This window comes from Pipra filicauda, unplaced genomic scaffold, assembly GCF_003945595.2.
Source record: "Pipra filicauda isolate LSUMZ 115617 unplaced genomic scaffold, ASM394559v2 scaffold169_size1572857_pilon, whole genome shotgun sequence".
Lineage (NCBI taxonomy): Eukaryota > Metazoa > Chordata > Aves > Passeriformes > Pipridae > Pipra > Pipra filicauda.
Genome location: NW_024104206.1, coordinates 930,229 through 953,404, shown reverse-complemented (window position 1 = coordinate 953,404; position 23,176 = coordinate 930,229). Strand labels below are relative to the sequence as shown.

General features: G+C 41.5%; 2 protein-coding genes across 2 annotated transcripts in view; one reads left to right on the top strand and one right to left on the bottom strand.

Moving 5' to 3' along the window:
* Positions 1-760: 760 nt before the first annotated feature.
* Positions 761-10,812, bottom strand: LOC120322919 (translation initiation factor IF-2-like). Its single transcript, XM_039379485.1, has 2 exons — positions 9,775-10,812; positions 761-2,695 (listed from the first exon to the last, which is right to left on the bottom strand). Exons 1-2 carry the CDS (start codon positions 10,810-10,812, stop codon positions 2,444-2,446), a joined length of 1,290 nt encoding a protein of 429 aa, XP_039235419.1. The 3' UTR covers positions 761-2,443.
* PPARGC1A (PPARG coactivator 1 alpha) overlaps positions 9,746-23,176 on the top strand; it is a 368,606-nt gene continuing 355,175 nt past the window's right edge. Inside the window, exon 1 of the mRNA XM_027713758.2 lies at positions 9,746-10,320. Coding sequence (XP_027569559.1) covers positions 10,234-10,320 — 87 coding nt within the window. The 5' untranslated portion in view covers positions 9,746-10,233. The remainder of the gene's footprint in view (positions 10,321-23,176) is intronic.

Genomic DNA, 23,176 nt, shown 5'->3' with positions numbered 1-23,176 from the left:
GAATGGGTTAGATGATAGAAAAACAGTACTAAGTGAAAGGGGTATATTTTTTGAAAAGAGGAGAGTCTTCCATCGTAATTGTGCTGCTGTGTAATACCTCAAAGCAGTAAAAGGGCTAATAATTGGTGTGATGTAACAAGTGTATTTAGGTTTGTTAGATACAGAGGTAGTTACTAATGGCTGAGTACATGTGGTTTAGGTATGTATCAGCATTATGGAGACATAAAGAAGTGACCAGTTATACTGTTTAGATTTGTAGGGATTTAACAGCAATTAGAATTTTTGTCAGAGAAAAGAAAAAGTGGTGACTCCATGCTTCGCCATGTCCCGATGTCATAAACCCCCCCTGCACTCTTGCTTTTGGGAGATCTCTATGTAGTGCAGTGCAAAAGACAGGCGCTGAAGTTCCTTTAGGGTTTACAGGAGTGTCTCCATTTGTTGTGCTGTGCCCACTCACTGAAGTTGGAGAGCACTGGCACGGGCCAGTGTGGGTTGGTACGTTCTGTATCGCTTGCGTCAGTTTTTCGTGACAGAGCAATGCCACCATTTCTGATCCCCCCCTCCCTTTTCACATCAGGGCCTGTGACACAGCACTGCTTTGTGACGTCTAACTTTCAACCTGCACTGCTACACAGTGCATACTGGGAACTGCTCATTATTTGCCATATTAAAGCAAAAATGCTGAAATTAGCTTTCACTATGTAATTTGAAAAGATACCTTAGCAAAAGTCAAAGGGCAAAGAGTTTTTCTTCCATCCAGTCAAGCTACAATTATTAATTTGTAATCAGATTGCTCTAGTTCATTTTCTGGTAATATATAGCAATAAAAAGCCATACCACACTATGACAGTAGAAAGCAGAGAGTTATATTCTAAAGTACACAGATTTATTCACTTACTGTAATTTGTAAGGAGTAGACATTTATCTTGGTTTCAGAACAGCTGAAGGTTTTAATAATAAACATAAACATATTTTACTATTAGAAGTATAATCTTACTCTGGTACTCTGTTGACCTTTTAAAATTATTTAACTTCATGACTATGTATGTGACATTAGATTTATGTGAAGCAGAGGGAAAAATGATCTACTTGGTCAACCTGGTTCCTTTTTCTACTAGTACTTCTGACCCTGGTAGCTTTGGTTTGGGATATGTATGCTTCCTAGAACTGTTCCTACAACTGGGTGTTATTCCCCAGTAATACAAATGTCAGATATTTTTGATCTTGAAATGAGCAGCTTTAAAACCAGAACGAAACCATTATGAGAGTGTTTGCCCCTCTCTTTGCTTTTCCTTTTGTGAATGACAAGCTTGGGCTGCCTCTAATTTGCACTGATGTGTTTGAGATAAGTGGTTGGCATCAAGGAGATCCAAGCTTCCAGTATCAAGGGATTAAACTAAATATGGTAACAGCAGTAAAATAACATTCCTGTAGCAGTGGTAACAAGACTAATTCTGTGTTATGATTTTGCAGTTTCAACTCAAATATGGTAGTTTCTCAGGAACACTGAATGTATGTTGGACAGATGATAAAATAATTTTCATTTGTGTACATCTCAGCTCTGAGTGGTTCTTCCAGCTGTGAAAGCTATGCAGTAGTTTTGTTGTACAGACAAATAAAACATAGCACAAATTAATGTTGATAATAAATATTTCCTGTGGCTTTAAACATGTATTATTTTGGGTTGGTCGTATTCTTTCAGCTAAAGTAGCCCTCTTGCCTTCCATTTGAATTCAGTGTTTATTTTGTGAGCATATCACATTAATGTTCCCAGCCTCACTGCTTCTAGCAGCATAAACAATAAACACTTAAGAGCATCGAGTACTTACCAGGCTCCACAGAGTGGAAAGCTGCTGGTGGACCTATTTCCTGAATACTTTGTCCATTTAAATATTCAGCTGTGTAGTCAAACCACTTCTGCTTATATTAGTAACCAGTTTTAACCTCAAAAATATCAACCTTTTCAGCTTTATGAAAATGCAGGTGTTTGCTATCAAAATTCATGTACGATTTTAAAGACTTGCAAACTAAATTTGACCTTTCAAACCTTAGAATGCTATCTTTGAGGTTGTTTCATTTTGCATGTTGAATAACAAGTAACTGATAAGCCTGTTCTGTGACAAGGATAGTATTGTTCTTTTAAAGAAATGAATGCCCTGTGAACCTTCCTGAAAGGCTTACAATTTGTTCAGAAAGGCTTAACAATTTGTAGAGCAGCAGCAGCAGGTTCGACGCAGTGTGAGTCACAACATGTTCCTCTGAGCATCTCTCTGTCCAAGGGGGCATTGACAGCTTTGTTCCAATGTGTTACACAATATAATGGAAGTAAAACTCAAATTACTGCTACTTCTTCACACTTTTAACAAACAACTTTATTAAGAGCAGAAATCATATAAGAACTGGCAAGAATTTAAAATTCCAGTCTTGATGTTCACCATAATATCTACCCTGTTTGTTGAAAACAGACATTTAAATTTGTGGACACTTCACAGTTTCTCTCTATAAGCAAGCCAGTGATAAGAGTTTTTGCTCTAAAACTCCTTGTTGGATTTGCTGCTATGTAAATCCGAACACTGTTCAAATGTCTGTTCTTTCCATTCTCAAACACTGTCAAATACGAAGCTGAACAGTAAAGTGGTGGTAGAGTTCTGATTTTTCTGCAGCCTACAGAAACCTGTTTGTCTCTGGAGGAGAACTGTGGAAGGAAAAGTTAATAGGAAAATATTCAATTATATGAAATGGTAATGGCCTACTTCGTGATCTCCTTCATAATCACATTTGTTCTTCACACTATAATTGCCTGCAATGGATATTATTTTTGCAAGTAAAGCTTAAAGATCCAAACGTTTGTAGTCTACTGGCTTGATATGAGACAAATGTTTAGATCTCTCATTAGGTACAGTGAGGTTTCAGAAATTAATTTGCTTTTTTTAGCAGTCTCTTGATCAAACTAATTTGATCATAAAAACAACTCTATCAATGCTATATTTTCTAGACTGAGAACTTCCTAAATTAGGAACAAAGTCGGCAGCAAATCTTTGTTCTTACTACTTACAAAACTTCAACATTAAAAAAAAAGTAAAAATTGCAGAGCCATTGTAATTGCCTTCTCATTGCATTCACTTTAACTGGCTTTATGCAAAATGATTTATCTTTCCCTTGATTTTGGCCAATATGTCAAAGAAAGGACATGTGCTTACAAGCTGCAAAACCATGTCTGGTTCTAATGCCTGCCTAGGTTTTCTCCTAGCAAGGTGGTTTTTTTTTTTTTAATTGGCTCAAGTAAGATGATGTCACAGAAGAAATCCAAAGTTAATGTTCTGTCAAATCCCTTTGAAATATCTATCAATTATTTCTGGGGCTTTGCTGCCTCTTTGTGGTATTTCTTGTGAAAAAATGGAATTCTGTATTGATCAAGACTTTTCTTGGGATTGTGCAAAAGACAGCTAAATGCAATTCCCCCAAGTTGTACAGTGTGTGGCTGGGAGTCTGTCTTCCTCCCTCCTCCACATTTCTCCCCAGATGATACAGCGTACAGTGCCAAAGGAGTTGCCAAATATTGTTTGAATGTCTGTAATACAGTTTGTGATGAGAAGGTGCTACTGCTTTATCAATCAGCTTTGAATAATGTGCTGAACGGTGAAGCCTCCTGTCTTTTTCATTATCTGAGCGATGACAAGAGATCTCATCATACCTTTCAGAGCACCCATTCTTAGATGACATCTTTTCCATGATTGGTAAAATAATGCTGAGTCTACTCCTGTTGTATCACTCAGTATTTTGCTAACGAGCCAAATGTACCCAGAAGCAGGCAGAATAGCTGGGGGGTATTCTCAGATGTGAAGATACTTTACACTAGAGGCAGGGACTCATGCCAACCATCTTGATTCCTGCTAATTTGGGTTATTCTGGGATTCCCCCCCCACCTCTGATTAGTTACTTCATAACTATAATCACAGAAACATAATCACAGGAATGTTATTTTGGAGAAATTATAATCTGATAGGTCTTTAGTAATTTATTTACATTGTTAATTGGTGGTGAGGCTATAAAAGTTATGCACTACCTCATAAGTTCATGCCTGCTGACATTTGAATGGCACGTATTCACTGGTTGTTATTTATAATTTTGGGGGTATTGAACTGATGGAGATTACTCATGTTGAAAAGCTGCTGGAAGGCCTGAACTAGGAATTAAATTATCATAGTGGCTTCATTTTGTTAACAGTCTCATTGAAAATATCTTGCTTGCAGGACAATCAAACTCATCAGTGTTCTGCTCTTCCACTTCAGTAGACAAAGTTTTAATCAGTGGCACACTTGATCTTGCAGAATTCAAGGAAAATAATTTCCTGCATTTTTGAGATGAGCAAAAATTCATGTAATCTAGCTTTAAAACTCCTGGCGCTTTTTTTTTCCTTTTCTTTCTTTTTGAATAATCAGCTTTACTTCATTCAGTTGCCTATTTCACGTAACTTCAATTATCATGATGACCCAATGCTTAGATTGCTGAGATGGAATTAGCTCATGGATGAAGAGTAAGCAACTGAACCTGAACTAAGGCAAGACAAATAATAGACTGATGGTGAGATGAAAACATATTGAAAAATGTACCGTTTTCTCGGTGATTGTATATTTTCAATTGGTCTTTGCATGTAGATGGCTTTAGAGAACCTTGTTACTCATTTCTGATGGTCTCACATAGCAGCACTGACAAAAAATACTTTTCTACTGTCCTCTTTTTCTTGGAGCTGCTATCCTATCAATTATCTTTTTAGCTTTCGAGTGAAGCACAGCAGCATATGGAATCCTCACCATCTAGCAAACTTAGAAAAAAATAGTTACATTCCAGGTCTTGATTTTCTTCTTGAAGACTCTTAACAGCCTAGACTCAGCTCTGGGATGGAGACCAGGAGTGCCAAAGCCATTGAGAGTTATTTCTTGGGTGTAACTGAACTTTTTGAAATAAGGGTAAAACCTGTCTGTGCAGTAATGACAAGATGGTAAACAGATTTCAACAGTAACTAATAATCATCTAGAATCTCAAGACCTCCTGCTTTAAGGACTGTTTCTTTGAGCATTTCTTCTCTCGCCACACGCAGCAAAGACTCCAACACAATACTGTTGCCTTTTTGATGAGAGGAAGAAGGAGCAGATGTTGGTTACCTAGTTTAGTGCACTGTTTGAAAGTATTCAGATATTGCAGTGATATGTACAATCAAGAGAAGTATATTGGACGTAACGGGACTTCAAAAAAATCTGGCTCTGATAAATTCCACAGTTCAGTGGATGGGAAGTGTCCATTTTCTGTATGCAATTTTCATTCAGCAGAACCTTGTGTTTTTTAAATGGTGTGGTGTAACTGAAGTTTAGGAGTGGTATTCCAGGATACTTTAGAAAAGCTGAATTTGATTAATCTTGATCTGTTATGTTAATATTGGAAAATCTGCACCTGTAGCTCCTGTGGTTGAGGCTGATGAATCCAACATGTGGAAGCTGTTCTGGGAGCTCCATGTCTCTCAGGTAGCTTGGAACACATGCTACAAGCTGTGTAGCCATGTGAAGGTGAAAAAAAAATCTGTATTTTATGCAGTGAGAAGCCAGTGAAAAAAAACCCTCAGAACACTGCAAAGATGTTTTAAAGGTGACCATGGTTCCTGTGTTCTCATCCACTTGTAGTTTGATTCTCAGTTATGTTTTGTATTATAGACACGACTTATCTTGAAAGTTAAACGGAAACCTAAAAACTCTGAAATTTCCACTTATTCCTGCTTTAAGTAGGCTTTTGCTCCTCTGGGACCAATTGCTTTTATAAACATTGTCTAACAATGTTGCTTGACTTTTTCAAGGGTCTGGTACTTAAACTATTGATCTCCTCAAATATTAAAAAGATGTAATACATAGCTCCAGAGGTGTTCATAAAGGTAAATGAAAGAATTTGATGATGGAAGGTGCTAAGGAAGCTTTAAAGTATTAGCCTAATAGAAAACCTATCAGTGAACTTTTAAAGCCTTTCCTCTTCAATTTTTATGAACTGTCTTAATTGACTTTTTATGCACTTACGAATAGGCCAAGTAGAAACAGTCTTTTTTTTTTTTTTTTTTTTTTTTTTTTTTACCTTCAAATAAGATACAGGGACAGCTTCTAACATTTTGGAATATCTGATATTATAGACTTTTGCCCTGTGAGGAGAGATCACTGCATAAAGAAAAGAAAGCTGCTCTGGCTTTTGCCTTTAGCAGTGGGGTACTGGTTTACTCTTTGAGCAGTCTCTGCAAAAACCTGGCACTTGGCGAAATCAGATCTATTATTGGCTCCAACAGCAGTCCTTGGCCTCAGTCTCCTCTCTGGGCTTGTCGTGGTTATCCCCAGCCAGCAATAAGGTCCTCGCAGCCACTCGCTCCCTCCTCACCTCCAGTGTGATGGGGGAAGAGCATCGTAAAAGTGAGAAAACTCGGTTGTGGAGATAAAGACAGTTTAACAGGTAGAGCAAAGGCTGTGCACGCAGCCAAAGCAAAACAAGGAATTCATTCACCACTTCCCATGGGCAGGCAGGTATTCATCCATTCCCAAGAAAGCAGGGCTCCATCACATGTAAGAGTGACTTGGGAAGACAAATGCCATCACTCTGAATGTCTCCCCTTCTTGCTTCTTCCCCCAGTTGTATCTGCTGAGCATGATGCCACAGGGTATGGAATATCCTTAGGTCAGCTGGGGTCAGCTCTCCTGGCTGTGTCCCCTCCCAACTCATTGTGCACCCCCAGCCTACTTGCTGGTGGGGTGGGGTGAGGGGCAGAAGAAACCTTATCGCTGTGTCAGCACTGCTCAGCAGTAATGAAAACATCCCTGTGTTATCAACAGTCTTCAGCACAAATCCAAAACACAGCCCCATACCAGCTAATGCGAAGAAAATTAACTGTATCCCAGCCAAAACCAACACGGTGCAACAGCCTCATGGGAATGAAGATATGCTTTCTCTGAGAAGACAAACCAGCCCCATTTAAAAGCTCCATCCTCATTCACTTTATTCCTAAACCAGACAGGTTTGAAGGTAAAAAACTCCCCTCCTCCCCTCCCCCCCCCCCGCAAAACAGTTTGTAGTTTATTTAATAGACTTTGAAAATCTTTAAGCTGAAAACATGTAAGCAAAGAGCAAACCAAATTAAATTCTAGACTGTATTTAATAAGATGCCTTTCTAGCTGCTTTGCCAGCCTTTATCTAGTACTCTGGCACATCCTAACTGCACAGTATTATGCGTCTCTGAAGAAATTTGAGTAATTTTCCTCTGTTCCATCTGCACCAGGCCTCTTTTTTTTCAGCACAGATGGAGTATTAATGGTTATACCGAGATTACTTTTGTTATTCAAACATTTCGTGGCTTCTGCTGTTTCCTCCACCCCTCACCAATCCATTTTTTCCAAGTCCTTTACAGGAGTTTATTTATCTCCACTTTACTCCTTCCTGCCCACAGAACTGAATACACTCTTAGCATCTTTACTATGGAGCTATTAGCACACTGGGATGGGATATTAGACAAGAGCTATTTGTGGATTTTATTATGTTTGGTTACACACTTCTAGTAACAGAAGCAGCATACAAAGTTTTTTTGCTTCACCACCACCGTCGCAGTAACAATGATGTTAGTGTGCTAACTCATGCGATGGACAAATAGATTATTAGCCATTCCCGTAATGGCTGGTTGACTGAAAACATCTACAAATGGTCTGGAGGAGCAACACATAATGCTATAAATAAGTTTTCAGATCTTGTTTTGCTGCCAGCAGAAGTGTGCTCTGCAGAGGCCTTGAATAGGTTCGGAGTAGTTCACAGCTATCAGCAAAGACTACAGCTGGATCTCCATTAGTAACTGATCACTGTGCAATTAAGCTTAACCTCCCACCAGTGATGGCCCCCCAGGGGAACTTTCTGAAATTCAAATGAAGAGATTTTGAGCTAGACCAAATGGTTAACAGCAGGGTGAGGAACAATGTTTGAAGGAAAAAGAAAAAACCCATAATGGGTTAACAACCCATAATCTGTTGTAAGACTTCTAAACAACATGGCACGGGAGACACAGATAGTATATCTGTCACTAGAGGAGAGGGAAGTAGGGTAAAACCTACTGAAGTGAATAGACTCATCAGATACTGGGGGGTGGGAGGGAAAGTGCAAAATTTACGTGAACAGAATAAACAGTTCAGAGATCAGGCTATGCTAGAGTACAGTCCCAATGGAATGCACTAAGACTGAATATGAAGATGAAACATGCAATGTCAAGTTGCTTAAAATTTTAGAAGTAAGATGCTTTGAACAGTGACCCCTCAGACAAAAGGAAATTCAAGAACGATGGTGAAGTGGCAAGGAATTTTATGCCTTAATTGTTGCTGTCTGAAAAGCTGAAATAAAAAAACATGTAAGTTCAGGGAGTGACTGATGAGCAGCCTAAACAGTCTCTGAAAGAAAATACTGAAGTAATTTGAGAAACAAATTCTTGTGGACACTGTGAACACCTTGTTTTTTATGTCGTTTCCATATTCTGTTGCCGGGATCCTTCCTGTTGTTGATCCTTCCTCAACTTCCTGTCCTGGTTTAGGACAGAATGAAAGGCTGTGTGATCTCATATGGGACAGAGATTCCTCTGGATGATGAATTCTTGGCTAGCCTTTTGGACAATGTCAACTCAACATCAAAATGCCGAGTTTCTACTACACTCACGTGTGTTTCACGGTATTCCACGCTCATGCCACAGTTGTTTCCTCAAGAAATGGAGTGGCCAGAGGATTCCATGGCTATTACTAAATGGTGTTTTCTTCCTTGAAGTATCAGGTGAGGGGGAGTGAGGAGCTTCACTGGGCCTTTGATCATTTGTGCCACAGAACTGTGTCTAGTCTTCTCCATCAATGGCTGTAGGCTGTTATAACAACTGGGTGCTGCTCAACAAACTACCTCCCCGCTCAGCTATGCTTTGGAAACAAACACGGAATTTTTTAAATATGAAAAACATATTCCTTTACGAAACAGAACAGTTATTCTGAAAAAAACAACAAAAACCTCCATTATTTGCTTTACATTTATAATTAGCTGAGTTTTGTGATATCAGTGTTAGCTGATGAGGACAATGTCCCCCTTGTCAGAGAATCGCGCTCAAGCTGCTGGGTCTGCAAGCAGAATAAGGAATACTCAAGGAGCAGGGTCAACGTAATCCAATCTATTTCCGCTAATTTCCTGGCAAATACTTTAAAATCACTATATTCAGCATGACCTCGCCGTGTCCGATGAGCAGTGTGACGACGGCTCACGGGCGGTCAAGTGTTCCCTTCCCTCACGGCGGGGGCCCCGGGAGGGAACCCTGGGCCCCGGTGCGGTCCCAGGGCCGCTCCTACGATCACCGACACGCTTAAAAAACCCAAAAAATTTCCGGTTTTCTCCCTCTCCTCGCCGACGGGGTGCTGAGGCAAACACCCCCCGAGAGGAGCAAGCGGGACAGACTGCACCTGGCAGGACGGGCGCTCGCTGAGGGGGTCTGAAGACAAGTTTCCCGCCGGTTTTCCCGCCCCCTTCCCCTCGGGCGCCCGGGCCGGGCTGCGGCGACGGGGCCGAGCCCATGCCCTCCCCGCTGCGAACCCAGTGGCAACTTTGGCGGCGCAACGCGGTGCTGCGCGGCGGGGCCGGGCGCGGGGCGGGGCGGGGAGGCCGGGCCGCGGCCGGGAGGGCGGGCCCGCCCGCGGCGGCGCTGCCCCGGCGCGGCGGGGGAGGACGCGCGTCGCCACTTGCCTGCTCCTTCCCCGCCGCGGTGCGGCCGCAGGTCCCGCAGGCGCCCCCTCGTTCCCGTGCGCAGGGGCTGCGCTGCCGAGCGGGGACGGGCGGGCGGGCGGGGATGGCGAGGGCGCCCGGCGCTGGTGATCCAGTGCCGGGGTCTGTAGCGCGGCCCGTCCCCGGCGGCGGCGGCGGCGGAGTGAGCGCGCGCACGTGACCGGCCCCGGCCCCTCGGTGCCGCCGCGAACGGCCGCGCTCGCACACGCACAGACACGCGGTACCCGCGCCTCCATCCATTCTTCCGTCCTTCCAGCCCCGCTGCCCCGCACGCACCGCGCCGGCCGCCGCCAGCGCGAAGCTGTCGGCACCACTCCGCGGGGGCAGCGCCAGCGGCGGCGGTGGCGGCAGCGACCCCGCAAGAGGCAAGAGTTTGCGAGGGCTGCTCGCGCCTTCCCGAAGAGGTTTTGCGCCCAGAGGATGGCTGGCTGCGGGCTGTCGGAAGACGCTTGCTTCTCCTCCTTCTTTTACAACTACACCTCCTCCTGGGAGACCTCCTACAACCAGGTAAGAGGTGGCCGGTGCTGCGCGCTCGCCGCAGCTGCGCCCGCCCGGGTGCTCGGGGGAGACGAAGGTGGTGCCAGTGTGTGCAGGAAGGGTCTGGAAGTGTTTCTGTTCAGCGTGTATTTGTGTTGTGGGGACGGGAGGATTTGAATTAGCCGAGAAAAGAAATGACAGAAAAGAGCCTTTTCCCTTGAGCCTTTCGGGCCCCTTCCCTCCGCCCCCGCCCCTCCCGTGAGGAAGAGGAGCGTGAGGAGAGCTGAGGAGCGGGAGCTGTAGCCCACGGAGTGGTGCGTGATGTCCGGGAGCAACTCGGGGCTCAGTCGGGCAACTCGAGCGGAGTGCCCCGAGCCTGCCCTCGGCTGCGCTGAGGGACAGCACCGAGGCAGCCGGGCGAGTTTGCCGGGCGGAGGAAGCAGGGTGCGAGTGACAGGCTGCGTGCGAGAGGGACCCCACCGCACCCGTGTCCCCCTCCCTCGGAAATGGCTGCATACGCATTCCGCCCCGTAAAAATTTCGGTTCCTGCCTAGGTGGAAATAGTTCGGCTCGCCCGTCTCTCCTCCTGATTCATTCTCGACCCCCCCCTTCCCGCACTTAACTTTGATGACTGTGCAATGCGGAGCTCGCAGCCGGGTAACGCCGGCCGGGTCCGTCCCTGCCGCCCGCGCCGGGGCTCGGGCAGCGGGGAGCGGCTGGCGAGGCGGTGGGGGAGAGCAGGGGGAAACCAGAATTCGCGCCTCAGAGGTAGAGAGCTATTCTGGGAGCCTCCGAAGCGCCTTTAATTAAATAACTGTTGTAGTCTGCTGCCCCCGCTGCTTGTCTGGTGAAAGTCTACAGGCAACTGTCATTTATAAACTACACCGGTGTTTGTGTGTGCGTGCGTGCGTGGGGAAGGGGGTTTCTGGCGCTGGCGTGACAGGAAAAGTTGGGCAGCGGATGGAAGCGGGCAGCGGAGCGGGCGAGAGGCGCCCCGGGCTGTGTGGGCGGCAGTGCCCGCGGGGGGGCGGGAGAGCCGGGGGGCGAGTGAGGGGGTCACCTCCCCGCTCTCTCCCTGCGGGGGCAGAGCCCGCTGAGCTCAGGGGAAGATGTGCAGTCCACGGTTCAGTCCAGGGGACTGAACCCCCCAAACTAGTAGTTGCCAGTCTGAGGTTGCACCTCACGGCGAGGCATCGGGAAGCCGCGCGTACCTCCTCGCTCCAGGAGTTGCGAACGCCGAGCGGCGAGGAGCGGGACCGCCCTTCGGCAGCGGCCGGGGTCTGTGGGGCTCCGGAGCCCTGACAACCGGCTCGTCCGAAGCAGCCGAATAAATAAATAAATACCAATATCTGTGTCCCGGGTGCGAGCGGACCCCCGCCGGGCCCATCTCGGCAGGCGCCCGCCCCGTGCCGGGCACAGCTGCCGGGTGTGCCGCCCCGGCCGGGGAGAGTCTTCCCGGCAGGGAACAAGTCAGGCTGGCGTGCGCCAAGGACTGGGGGACTCGTGTGGGGACCAGGCGCTTCTCAAACGCAGGGCCAGCGCCGAACCGCTGTCTCCCGGGCGCGCCGGAGCCCCTCTGGCTCGGGGAAGCCGTCCGGGGCCGCCGGTGGCCCCGCACCCGGCGGGGCGGCAGGTGCGCGGGGCCGGCAGCCCGTGGCGGGGCCGGGAGGGCGGCGAGGCTGCCCGGGCGCTCGGCTGCCGGGACTCCCGGCCGGCCGGACTCTCGGCCCCGGCGCTCGGCTGCCCGGCCGCCCGGGGCCGGTTGCGGCGGGAGGTCGCGCCGCGCTCGGCCGCGGCTCGGGGTGGCCGGTGCGACCGAGCCCGCGCCCGGTGTGTGTTCCTCTGCACGTACCGAGGGTACACACCGGTGTCAGGGTGTTTATGTGAGCATAGAACGTGCGTTATCATCCTGCTAAATGCGAGCCCGTGCGAGTCACTGAGATTTAAGAAAGGCTCATGCCTGGTACAAAAGGCAGGCAGTCACAGGAAAGACTCCTTTGAAACCATCAGAGGGAGAAAATGGTTAGGAACACAGACAATAAAATCAGGTTTAAACCAGCTCCTTTATCTAAAGTTAGTTTCATTCTGTAGCGATACAGTTCGGTGAAAGGATAGCATTGTGAAATGATAGGTTCCCTTACATCCCCTTTCAGGAGAGCAAGCCCGTATCACAATGGAAGCAGGAAGAATTGCTGGCAAATCTAGAGTTGATCTATTCTAAATACCAATGTTGAACTGTATCTGAGGGAAAACGCGGGAGATAATTCAGGATGCAGAAGGTCTATTTATAGAAGGACTATACAAACTGTAGGGTATATACACAAAGTAGAATTAAATATGCATGATTAGGAAAGGCGTTTCGAAGGAGAAGGTGTAATCATTACATAGCATTACAACGGGAACAGATGAGCTTGCAAGACTTTCCAGGGTGAAGATGAGAACAATTTTTAAGACACATATTCTTTCTGGTGCTCAAGGCTCCTTTCTATTTTCATCTTTTGCGTATTACGTTAGCATTTACATCAGTCAAATTCACCAGCTGAGGATTAGCAGTAATGTTAGTCTGAATATGAAATAAAAATGAATATGGGATTTTGCTGCAAATAGCTTTTTCTCACAAGTTTTAACACTTAAAAAAGCAGAGTTGGCTTAGATTTGACAGCCAGCCGTATTCGTGTTTGTTTGTTTTTACCTGAATTGCATCCAAAAAAAAAAAAAAGCTTGTAAACTGTTTCTTCTTGCTAAATATAGCAACATAGCCAAAATAGATTTTGTCTTCTATACTCTGTTTAAAACAAAGCAGCAAACAGAAAAACTTTAAAACAAAGTGCTGAGATGAGAAGATGGGTTGACTACTGGAAAAAGAGTTTTTTATTCCTAGATCAATATGATGCACTCTCAACATCTAGTACGAGGTAAAAGGATCCCTTGTATAATATCAATAGTGGCTCAGCCATAGCTTACTAAAAAGAATCTTTTCCTGGCATCTCAAGGCTTTAATAAGAGTATAAGTAAGCAAAATAAGACTTAACAATGGAACCAGTCAGGTTAAAGAGAACAGTGACATCTTCTAGAAGCATAATATACGATCCAGCATCTTTGAAAGAGAGATAGAATGTTTACTTTATAATTCAGGGAGATTGAGAGATGTATTACAACTTTTATATTTTTGGTGCATTATTGCAGTTCATTTTTAAGCACAAGCTTATATGCGTGATTTGTTGGCAGTATTCTTGGAAGGAACTTTTCCATTGCATATTGAAATCCAAAGTGTATTACAGAAAAGCTTGTATTGGAAAAATCGTGTCTAGAAACTTTATAAAGTCTGTTTTGGATCAATTTCTGAGATAGTCTTCCAGAATATGAGGTTCTCTATTAGTTACAAATAAGACTTTGCATTACTAAGGATAATTCCAAAATATTGAGTATTCTCCTGAAGTTTGCTCTCTATTTTTTGTAGTTATTACAGTACAGGGACTTAACCATTATGCTAAATTCTGGACTAGACAAACTTGTAGACTTAAATCTTGAGATTTTTGAACTGTGGTTGCATAAGCTTACCTATGTTGTCTTGCCAATGTGTGTAAACCTGAGGTGAAGCAATATCCATCAGATTTCCTGTTGATTCATTCTGTGATCTGCATTTTTAGACCAGCAATAAACATTCTACTTTTAGTTCTTTACTTTATAAAATAAAGTTTATTAGTTTATTTTTACTGGAACCTTCCTGAGTATATCTTCTGGAAATTCTCTTTACATCTGTTTCTTAATTAGTAGTCATGAGTAAAGAGCAGCAATTCCTAAGTACTGCAGAGAGGGTATTCAGCCTTGCAAGAGCAGTAATATTCTTGGGCATAACCTGTCCATGCTGAACTGGCAGCATTATTTGTATTAATTATTTCTCATTCTCCAGTTCAGAATTGGATACGTTATTGTGTTACTAATCTATGTGGTTGGGAAGTGCTTGAAAATCATTTGAATGTAGTTCATGAATGAAATCCTATGACTAACACATAAATCTGGATACTTATTTTACTTTGACCTCAAAATCCTTGCAGTATAGAAGTAAATCGAGAGGTGTATGCTGCCTGATTGATGCCATTATTTCAGAGATTTTTCCCTGCAACACTCAGCTGTGGACTTATTACCTGGCACCATTTCATTGTCCTGTGTTTTCAAACATGGCAGTACATTATACAACATAGTTTGACAAAATATGTTCTGGAAGTATGAGTATGTCAGTGAAAGACAAAGCTAAGAGCCAGCCTTGTGGCTTGGCTCTTTGTCTTTACATTTGCAGGGACAAAAGTACCCCATTGCAGCCAGAGCTTTCTGCTGGTATTTTTGGGGAGCTGGACTGAGTGTAGTATATTGTTTTTATGCATTTTCTTCTTTTAACTAGAGTAAGTCCAATGGCCACTTCTTTTTGATCCATAGCCACTGAGGCTTTTTGACTTACTTTTGTTTCCATGGCTTCTGGATTTTTTAAATTTATTTTTATTTTTTTTTTTTAAAATTTGAATAATAGAACTCAGAGTCTGTGCAAGTTTGGAAATATGCTAGTTTAGTTCATGTTAATGCACTGCATGTATGTAGCATGTACTAAGTATGAATGTGTATGGAGATGTTGAATGAGAGATACCCACCTGCACAAGATTGGACAGTGCACTTCATGATTTTTGAAGATGTTTTTCTTCAGTGAGAGAGCACTCAGTCAGTAGTTTTACGTTATTTGGCTGTGAAAACCAATGGAATAAAAGCATCATTCTACTTCAGTGACATTTTAGCAGAGCCTGTAACATCTCTGCAAATTTAAAGAATGCTCTCAAAACTAAGTTAGTTAAGAGAAAAAGGCAATCCAGGTTTAGTATTAACAGAAAATGTGTGGTAATTTTAAAAAAAGAGTGAATCTTGGAGTTGAAATTTTTCTGACTTTTCTGTTTCCAAGGGGTGTTCATTCACAAAGCTGAGAAAACAGCAGTAAAAATGAAAGTGAAACTGAAGAGACTTATTTTCTTGACATCCCAGCAGAAGATAAATGATAGCATAATGAGAAAGGTGTAGTTTAATAAAAGCAGGTAATAGACTTTAAAAAAAATATTGTTAAACATGATTCTCTTTCTTTCAGAGATTAATGCCTTAATTGGTCATTCAGCACAGTAACTTTGAAAACTGTATTCCAACAGCAGGCTCGTTTAGCAAAAAAAGCATGGTTTAAACTGGGGAAAAAACGTTTTCTCATGGCCCAGAGCAAACCAGCTAAATAGTTTATACAGTAGAGCACAATGATGCAAGTTTAAAGCACATGCAGAAAACAGTGAAGATATTATTGTCATATCTTAGTTTAGAGGAAAAGCTTATGTGAAAATTGTAAGTTACAGTTACGGCTGTGATGAACTAATGCAGTTTAGTGCTTTATACATAAGATGGGATTTTCAAAAATACAGTTGTGTTCAGGAGAAAATGTCAGTAGTTCTAGCAATGTGTTCTGAAGGAAGAGGGCAGGGAGTTCTTAGCTGGTCAAATGCTCATGTGGTCTAAGCAGAAATGTAAAAGTGCAGGGTTTGCATTGGAATGAGAATGGGGTCATCCACCCTTTGTACTCATCATCAGGGAAGCAGAACCTTCTTCCAGAGAGACCATAGGAAATCAATGAGTACACTTTGCTAGTGTAGAGATAAATGTGTACTGCGGAAGGGTATTAAATATAAAAGGGCAGCAGTAAAATGATTTACTACATGAAGCAGTGGAACTTTCTTTTGGTCACCTAAAAGGCAATTTTCTTTTTTTGATAACATAATTGTATTTTTTTAATACTAATAACTGAAAAAGGCTGGCAAATCAGCTCTTTTACAGGGATTTGAGCCCTAATGTAGTATAATAATGTAATCTAGGAGAGGCTTGTTTACAAATGTCAGATTATTTACAAACATATACTTTTTTAACATATTATCTGGCATTTATAATTTAGACTTTAATGATCTGACCTGACTTACCAAAAGTTAATGGGGTTTTTAATGTTTTTTCCTGAGGCAGTGTGGATGCCTGTGATCCAGTTTGTCTCGCCATGACCAGAAGGTATCACTGAGGGATACCAGCACAACGGATGCACATAGGAGAGAACCTGATGTATGTTTAGGTGTAGAGGCTTAATGAAATGTGGAAGAGCAGGTGCACAGTCCTAATGTGTTGGTGGTTTTTTTAGTTACCTGTGATGTGTCTGTTTGCTGTGTGAGCAAATCTCCGTGTACATTTAAAACTTATAGGACTGTGAAATTGCTAAAAAGGACAGAAACCAAATAATTCTGAAATATTTTTTGTCTTAGACCCTCTGTTCTCTACATGTGACAGTAAAGATTCTCCTTCTGCTACAAAGCTGTGTGTTACTGCCTTGTCTCTAAAGGTAAAATTAAGGTGAAGAGAGATTAATAGCGAGCCTTGCTCTGGATATAGCACTTGTAACACCGTGGTGCTAATTCTGAAAGGAGAAATTGGGTATTTGCAGTTCCGTATGAACTCACTGTGACCCAAAATGATGAGAGGTGTCTAGGCTAGCACTTTTTTTGGAGGGAGGAGTGTGCTGTGTTCATCCCAACTCTGCTGTGCTTTGGTTAGTGTTGTAGGTTGATCTTGTGGCAAATGAATGGAATTCCTTTCGGATAAAGCTGGACTGGGAGATGTGTTCCAGGAGTGCCCCTAATGCATTTGAGCTAGGAATTGATTATCAACTAATGAGATGAGACCAGGACTAGGATGTAGTTAAATAGTCAGCCAAACCCTGAAGTGCATGGTACAAAGCGTGTTGTGTAGATGTCGGATCCTCAGCACCAGCTGTCTGACTCTTCCAGTCTTACTGTTCCACATTGCTTGCTTGTGTAGACAGCCCCTGCATACAGTCAGGTTTGCCTAGCAGAGGGCACGTGGAAGCCCATATTTGGGAAGCTGTTTGGAGACTCGTGGGTAGAATGGGTCACTTGGTATTCATCCTTATGTTGCAATCATAAGGCCATTATTCTTTCCCTCGAAAAGGGATGGTTTGCGTTGGCATGAAGAGGAAAGGTTCGTTTGATCACTTGTAATATAACACATGAGTGAGTAAGAGGCACTGGTACTTCGGCTTGCAAAAGCCCTCCACATTTTTAACCCATTTTATTATTTGCAAGAGCAATTTAGTTCCTAATGTTAACAATGAGTGATTATGATTCTGTACTTCCGTTTACAGCATAAATTAGCATTTTGTTTTCCATTACAGCTTTTGAATGAGGAATTATAATGTATAATTTGCTGCAAATAGATGTTATCATCTCTTTGGATGTGAACAACCACATAAACTTGAGCAAATGATAAAAATGGAATCAATTACTTCTCAAATGGAAGTAGTTTACAAACCTTCACAAACAAAATGGCAATAGTTGCTGGTTATTGTAACAAATAATTAGGGTTTTTTTTAAACAACATTTATTGAATTCTATTGACAATTTAGTAATTGCTTATAGAATATTTAATCACCCCCCTCACAAAATACATGCCACACAATATATACATTTTTTAAACTGCAAATTGCCTCTGTAGTCCTTGTTTGAAGCTTTACTCATGTATATTCACCTGTACAAATGTTCCAGAAGGGGAGCACTGAGCACAAATCATGCTGATGATGATTAGAGAGCTTCACAATATTCTGGAATTAGTAGATTAGGATTGAAATTGTAGAGGAGAGAAGAATGAAGACTATGTGTTGTAGGCTGTATCCAAAGCCTGCTGAAGGTGATGTGAATTTTTCTGCCGCTTTGAACTCGTGACCTACGTCCTGGTTATAAGAAGGATAAAGAAGAGACGAGATGTTATTACAAGTGCTTGAATGAGTGAATGCTGTAAGTCTCTACTGTAGGGGAAGATAATAACTTGTACTTTAATGAGTTTACTAGTTTGAATTTCACAAAACAAGTTTTCACTGTCAGTAGCTGCGATATATTTCTGTATTATACAAAGTTATTCATGCTTGGAAAAATACCACTCCACAGCCAAAACGAATGTGAGAAACAGTCCAGAATCACTCTCATTCTCTTCCCATTGCAGGCTTTCTTCATATCAGTAAAGGACATAATCCAAGCATCATTTTCAACCCCTTCCTTTCAGAGAGGCTGTCTAAATTCTGATGATTTTCTGCATACTGGTTTGCATATATGTTTATTTCTGATCCCCGAAAGCTCTGACTGTAAAGTCACCACCTACACCATCTCCTGTCAACCCGAATTCATCAGCCTTTTTCTCACAGTCATCCTTGGTAACTCCATTGTATCCATCCATTCTGTATGCAGTATAAGCCCTGATTGTATGTACTGTTTTGATTGCCCCTACTGTGTGTTTTACCCTTATGTAAAAATACGAATTAAAGTCCATACTTTGCCTCATTTAATGCCTTAGATTTTAGACCTCTTAATGTCCTTCTAAAGCCTTTGCGTAATTTAGTTGTTCCCTGTTTACTGTTACCACCACCTCTTTTTGTTTATGACTGATGCTAGATGTGATGCTTGCTGGGTTGCTTCTCTCAATAAGCAGTTTTTCTGCTATCCCCACACTTTCCCCTTTGACTTAGCAAAGTCATGAGCCCACTGAGGAAGATTATGTAGGCTTTCATCAATTGTGTCTTGAAAGCCATTGTTGCCTAATTATTAAAAATGGATAATCTTATTTTGTGCTTGGAAAACTATGGAACAAACTGACCAAAACCCATCATCACCCTGCTGCATTTCACTCTATTCATCTGTTGCTTGTTTCTTTAGGATGATGTCTGCTGCCATACTTGGATCAGTCTGTAAATCAGATAAACAATAGCTTCTTATTCTTCTAATAATTGAAAAAAGACTAATGATGTATTTTCTCATTTGCTCCAGTCTACCAAACACTGAAGTAATTGAGGGGGAAAAAAACCAGATAGAATGGGAATAGCATAACTTGCAGTTCACGGTGCTGTGTTCAACCTTAGAGCTTTCTTTTGAGGACATGGAGCTAATTGTTTAGGATGGAACTTTCTCATAATTTTATTTTTGAGGCAACTGTTGGTTGTGAAAATTTACTTGTTTTCTCATTTTGACTATAAGTCTGTCTGTTTGGCTTTTTTTTTTTTTTTTTTCTGAACAAACTGTCTTGGGCTGGAGCAGAAGGGGAATGTTATGACACTGCATATTTGCAGTGAACTTTTTTGAAGTTTAGAATGGGCGTCTGGTGTAATGATTCCTGAAGGGCTGCTGGAACTTGATTTTAGAAAGGTGTGCATAGCTTCATGAAACATATCCACAGTCGTCACAGGCTTCTTGGACTGAGGTTTATTTGATTTGTAAAAACTCACAAACTCACTCCAACAAGATAACTCACTTCAACCGTTTGTTTTCCTTTTTTTTTAATTATTTTTTTTGAGTCCGACAGCACATTGTGACTTGAAGTATCTGCTAAATTTTGACTTTTTATTCCTGAAGCTTATTATATCTGCCTGCTACCTCTCTATGCTCATAGTTTGCTTAGGCCTTGATCCAGCAGACCACTTAATTGCTCAACTGTAAACACTTGAAGTCAAGGGAACTGCTTACAGGTTTAAAATGAATGTGTGGTATATTGAATTGTGGCCTTAAACAGCTGTATCTTAAGGACAGAGAACTTTTCTTCCATCTTGTTTGTCAAGTACTGGCCATGCTTCCAATGCATTAGAAGTATTGATGGTAATTATGGCAGTGGGAGCAAGAAAGCAAGGAGGAGATCAAGGAGACCTGGTAATGGTAAAGGAAACCTGCCAATTGTTCATTGGCAGTTCAGTCTCTTTGTTTGTTGAATGGATTTGCGTATAAAAGATGATTCCTCTTCTCCCAAGCAAAAACCTGTGAATAGGTAGTGCTCTAAAATGCAAAATTATGTGCAGTGACAGAAAGCTATGCATGAAATATACTTGAGGATAGGAAACTCCTTGGATGGTAAACAAGGTTTAAAAAAAAAAAAAGGAAAAATATGGCTGAAAACATGTAATGGTAAGAAAAAAGATTGTAAGTAGGACATGCACACACTTAAATATTTAGCCATGTGAAACAATGAGTTGAATGAACTACTGACCAAATAAATTAGCAAAACAAAAGTAAGGTTGCACTTCTAGCCTTTTTTTGTTTTCATCCAAAAGACTGTTAATTGCTGGAGGATTAAAATAATTCATGTTCAAGGATAGAAAGTGATAACAACGTGCAGAGCTTGGATGCTCCAGCTGTACAAGAAACAGTGAAAAGAATACTTTTCTCTCTGTGTGATGTCAAAGCCAAAAGAGGGGTGGGGGGGAGAAGGAGGGGATTGTGGCTCTTTGATGTCACTTTCAGAATAAAAATAATGCTGCAAAAGAAAGAGCATAATCTTTTTCTATTTATCTAAGTCCTTTTTTTTTTTTCCTGAAGAGTTAGGGCAGCATTGTTAATTGATTTTTCTGACACTCATAATAACAGTTGTATTAAAAATAATTTACAAAGGATTTTTTTTCCAGAAGCTGAGCCCTGCGGAATCTGTTATAGGAAAATGGGTAGAGAGTGGATTATTGTACATCACTGTTCTCACATAATTATAATCTTCTTGATTGGTAAAATGCATGTTGTGCTTTTGCATTGTCCATTTTCAACGAGTGGTGTCTTTCCAATAAGATTTCCTGGTTTAGTAGTAATAGCATCAGTATCTCTCATGCCCTTTCAGTATAAATAAAGGTTGTCCTAACAGCTGCTCAGATTGTGCTGGCATAGTAGCCATCTTTGCTGGAGTGTCAGTTTTTGGCTAGAATATTTTAACACACTGGGGCTTTTCTCTGGTTATGAGTGGTTGAATCATTTCCAGCTGTGAAAACAGATGTGTGGCTTTTTTGGGAAGTAAAGTTAATTAGGGGAGGCTTATGAATTGATTCTTTTTTTTTTTTTTTTTTTTTTTTTATGGCAGGGTTAGAGGATGCCTTTAGAAATGAAGTAGATTTTTTTAATGAATGTGAATCTGGACAGACCAATGCAAACAGCATCATAAGGAAAATTTTGGGCATATCCATGGCAAAAGGAACATTTCCATTGCACAATAACTTTTAAAACAATGATAAAAATGAAAAGAAGAAATACTTACTATTTACACAGATAACTAATAAAGTTATAAAAATAAAAGGCAAATAAAAAGGACTAGTTAATTTTTGTGCATATTGTGTATTGATATTGTTGTTTGGCTGTTTTGTAAGGCAGCTCACAGTCGTTTTAGTTCTGTTTGGGCCAACAGTTCACAGACATCTCATTAAAGTTTTTGTTTTCTTCATCTTTGACTTCTGTCTTTGAAAGGAATTCTCTAGGTGAAAACTGGAAAATATTTGCCGTGTTTCAAACATTCTATTCCCTTTTGTGTTTAGCATAGTGATTTGTACCTTTAACATTGATGTCTGTCTATTTTTAAGTCTGCTGGTAGGCACAACCCAGTTTTGTGGAAAAGGGAGCATTTCATGTGAAGAAACTCTTAGTTTTGTGATATCTTTCTTACTCTTCTTGTTCTTACTTGTTACATAAAATAAATGGCAAGGGATGTAAAAAACAAAACAGCAGTAATTGCTGTTAAAATTAATTAAAAAAATAAGTTTTATTAATTACAAAAATTGCTGTCGAAAATTAAACAAGCAAACTTGTTTAATTTTTTTATTCTTGTTGAAAATAAGCGTCATGGAAATCTATTCATTAGAAAATCCTGTAGCAAGGATGTTGTCCCTGGGCACATGCTGGGGCTGCATAGTGCATGGAGCACTGAAACCCCAGATGTACAGAAGTGTCTGTAGGATTATCAATAAACCTTCATGTCTAAATGAGCTATAAACTCACTGAGCAGCATTCAACTTTTCTAACACTACTGCAACTGTAAATTAACAATGCAAACAGGAAAAAAATAGATTGTTTATACATATATTTTGCATTTTTTTCCCATGGGAAAAATGAATACTTGGAAAGATCATGGAGAGACCATTATAAAAAAATTGTATTTTTTGGAATCACAAACATGTATCCATGAAAGGACTGACCACCTCTTCTCCCATGAGTAGGTTGAACTGTAGGACTTACTTGGTGCTTTGGATACGTTCCTCCTTAGAGAGCCTCAGTGAATGGCTCTGCATGTTTAGGAGGGTGTGTTGCTGATGTGGGATTTGCAGAGAATGAGGAGATGATGTACTTCTCCTGTTTTAAATGTCCAGGAAGTGGGACAGTGGTTTTAGGTGTTTTTTGTAAGGGGCATTGCCCATTATTTAAGCAGAGTGACTGCCTACCTTTGGATTAGTAGTTGTCCAGGATGAAGAATGGATGTGGCAGTGCTACCTGCAGTGCAAGTCTCTAAGGCTTTAACATGTTAGATTCCTGGTTTTGGATATAATTTTGCCAGGTGTTAACTATATGAACTGGGTTTCGCCACAGTTGTATGTTCTCAAGCTATGGTTTGTGTTTGGTTAGTTTTGTTTCTTTGTGGTTTTTTTTTTTTCATGCAGGTATCAATAAACATGATTTTGCTGTCTTCAGGAATGTTATTAGATTAAAAAAGAAAACATGTAAAATTTCATACTATAATGAGTAATTAAATCTTGTCACTAGAGAAGGCAGTATAAAGTGTAGAACTGTTTTTTAGTAGAAGATGTGTTGTTTTTATTTTTTCTTGGTGAAGAATTATTAAGTATAAGACAAAAAGCAAACAAGAGAATAAAAGGACTGGCATATTCAGAATATTTTATAAAAATATTAATTCTTTTGTAGTTTAGAAGATGTAAAGCAAAGTGGCAACAAAAGTCAAAGCTGTATTTGATTAGAAATCAAAAGGTTATTAATAGTGCTGATTACTTCAGCTTAGTTATATCTGC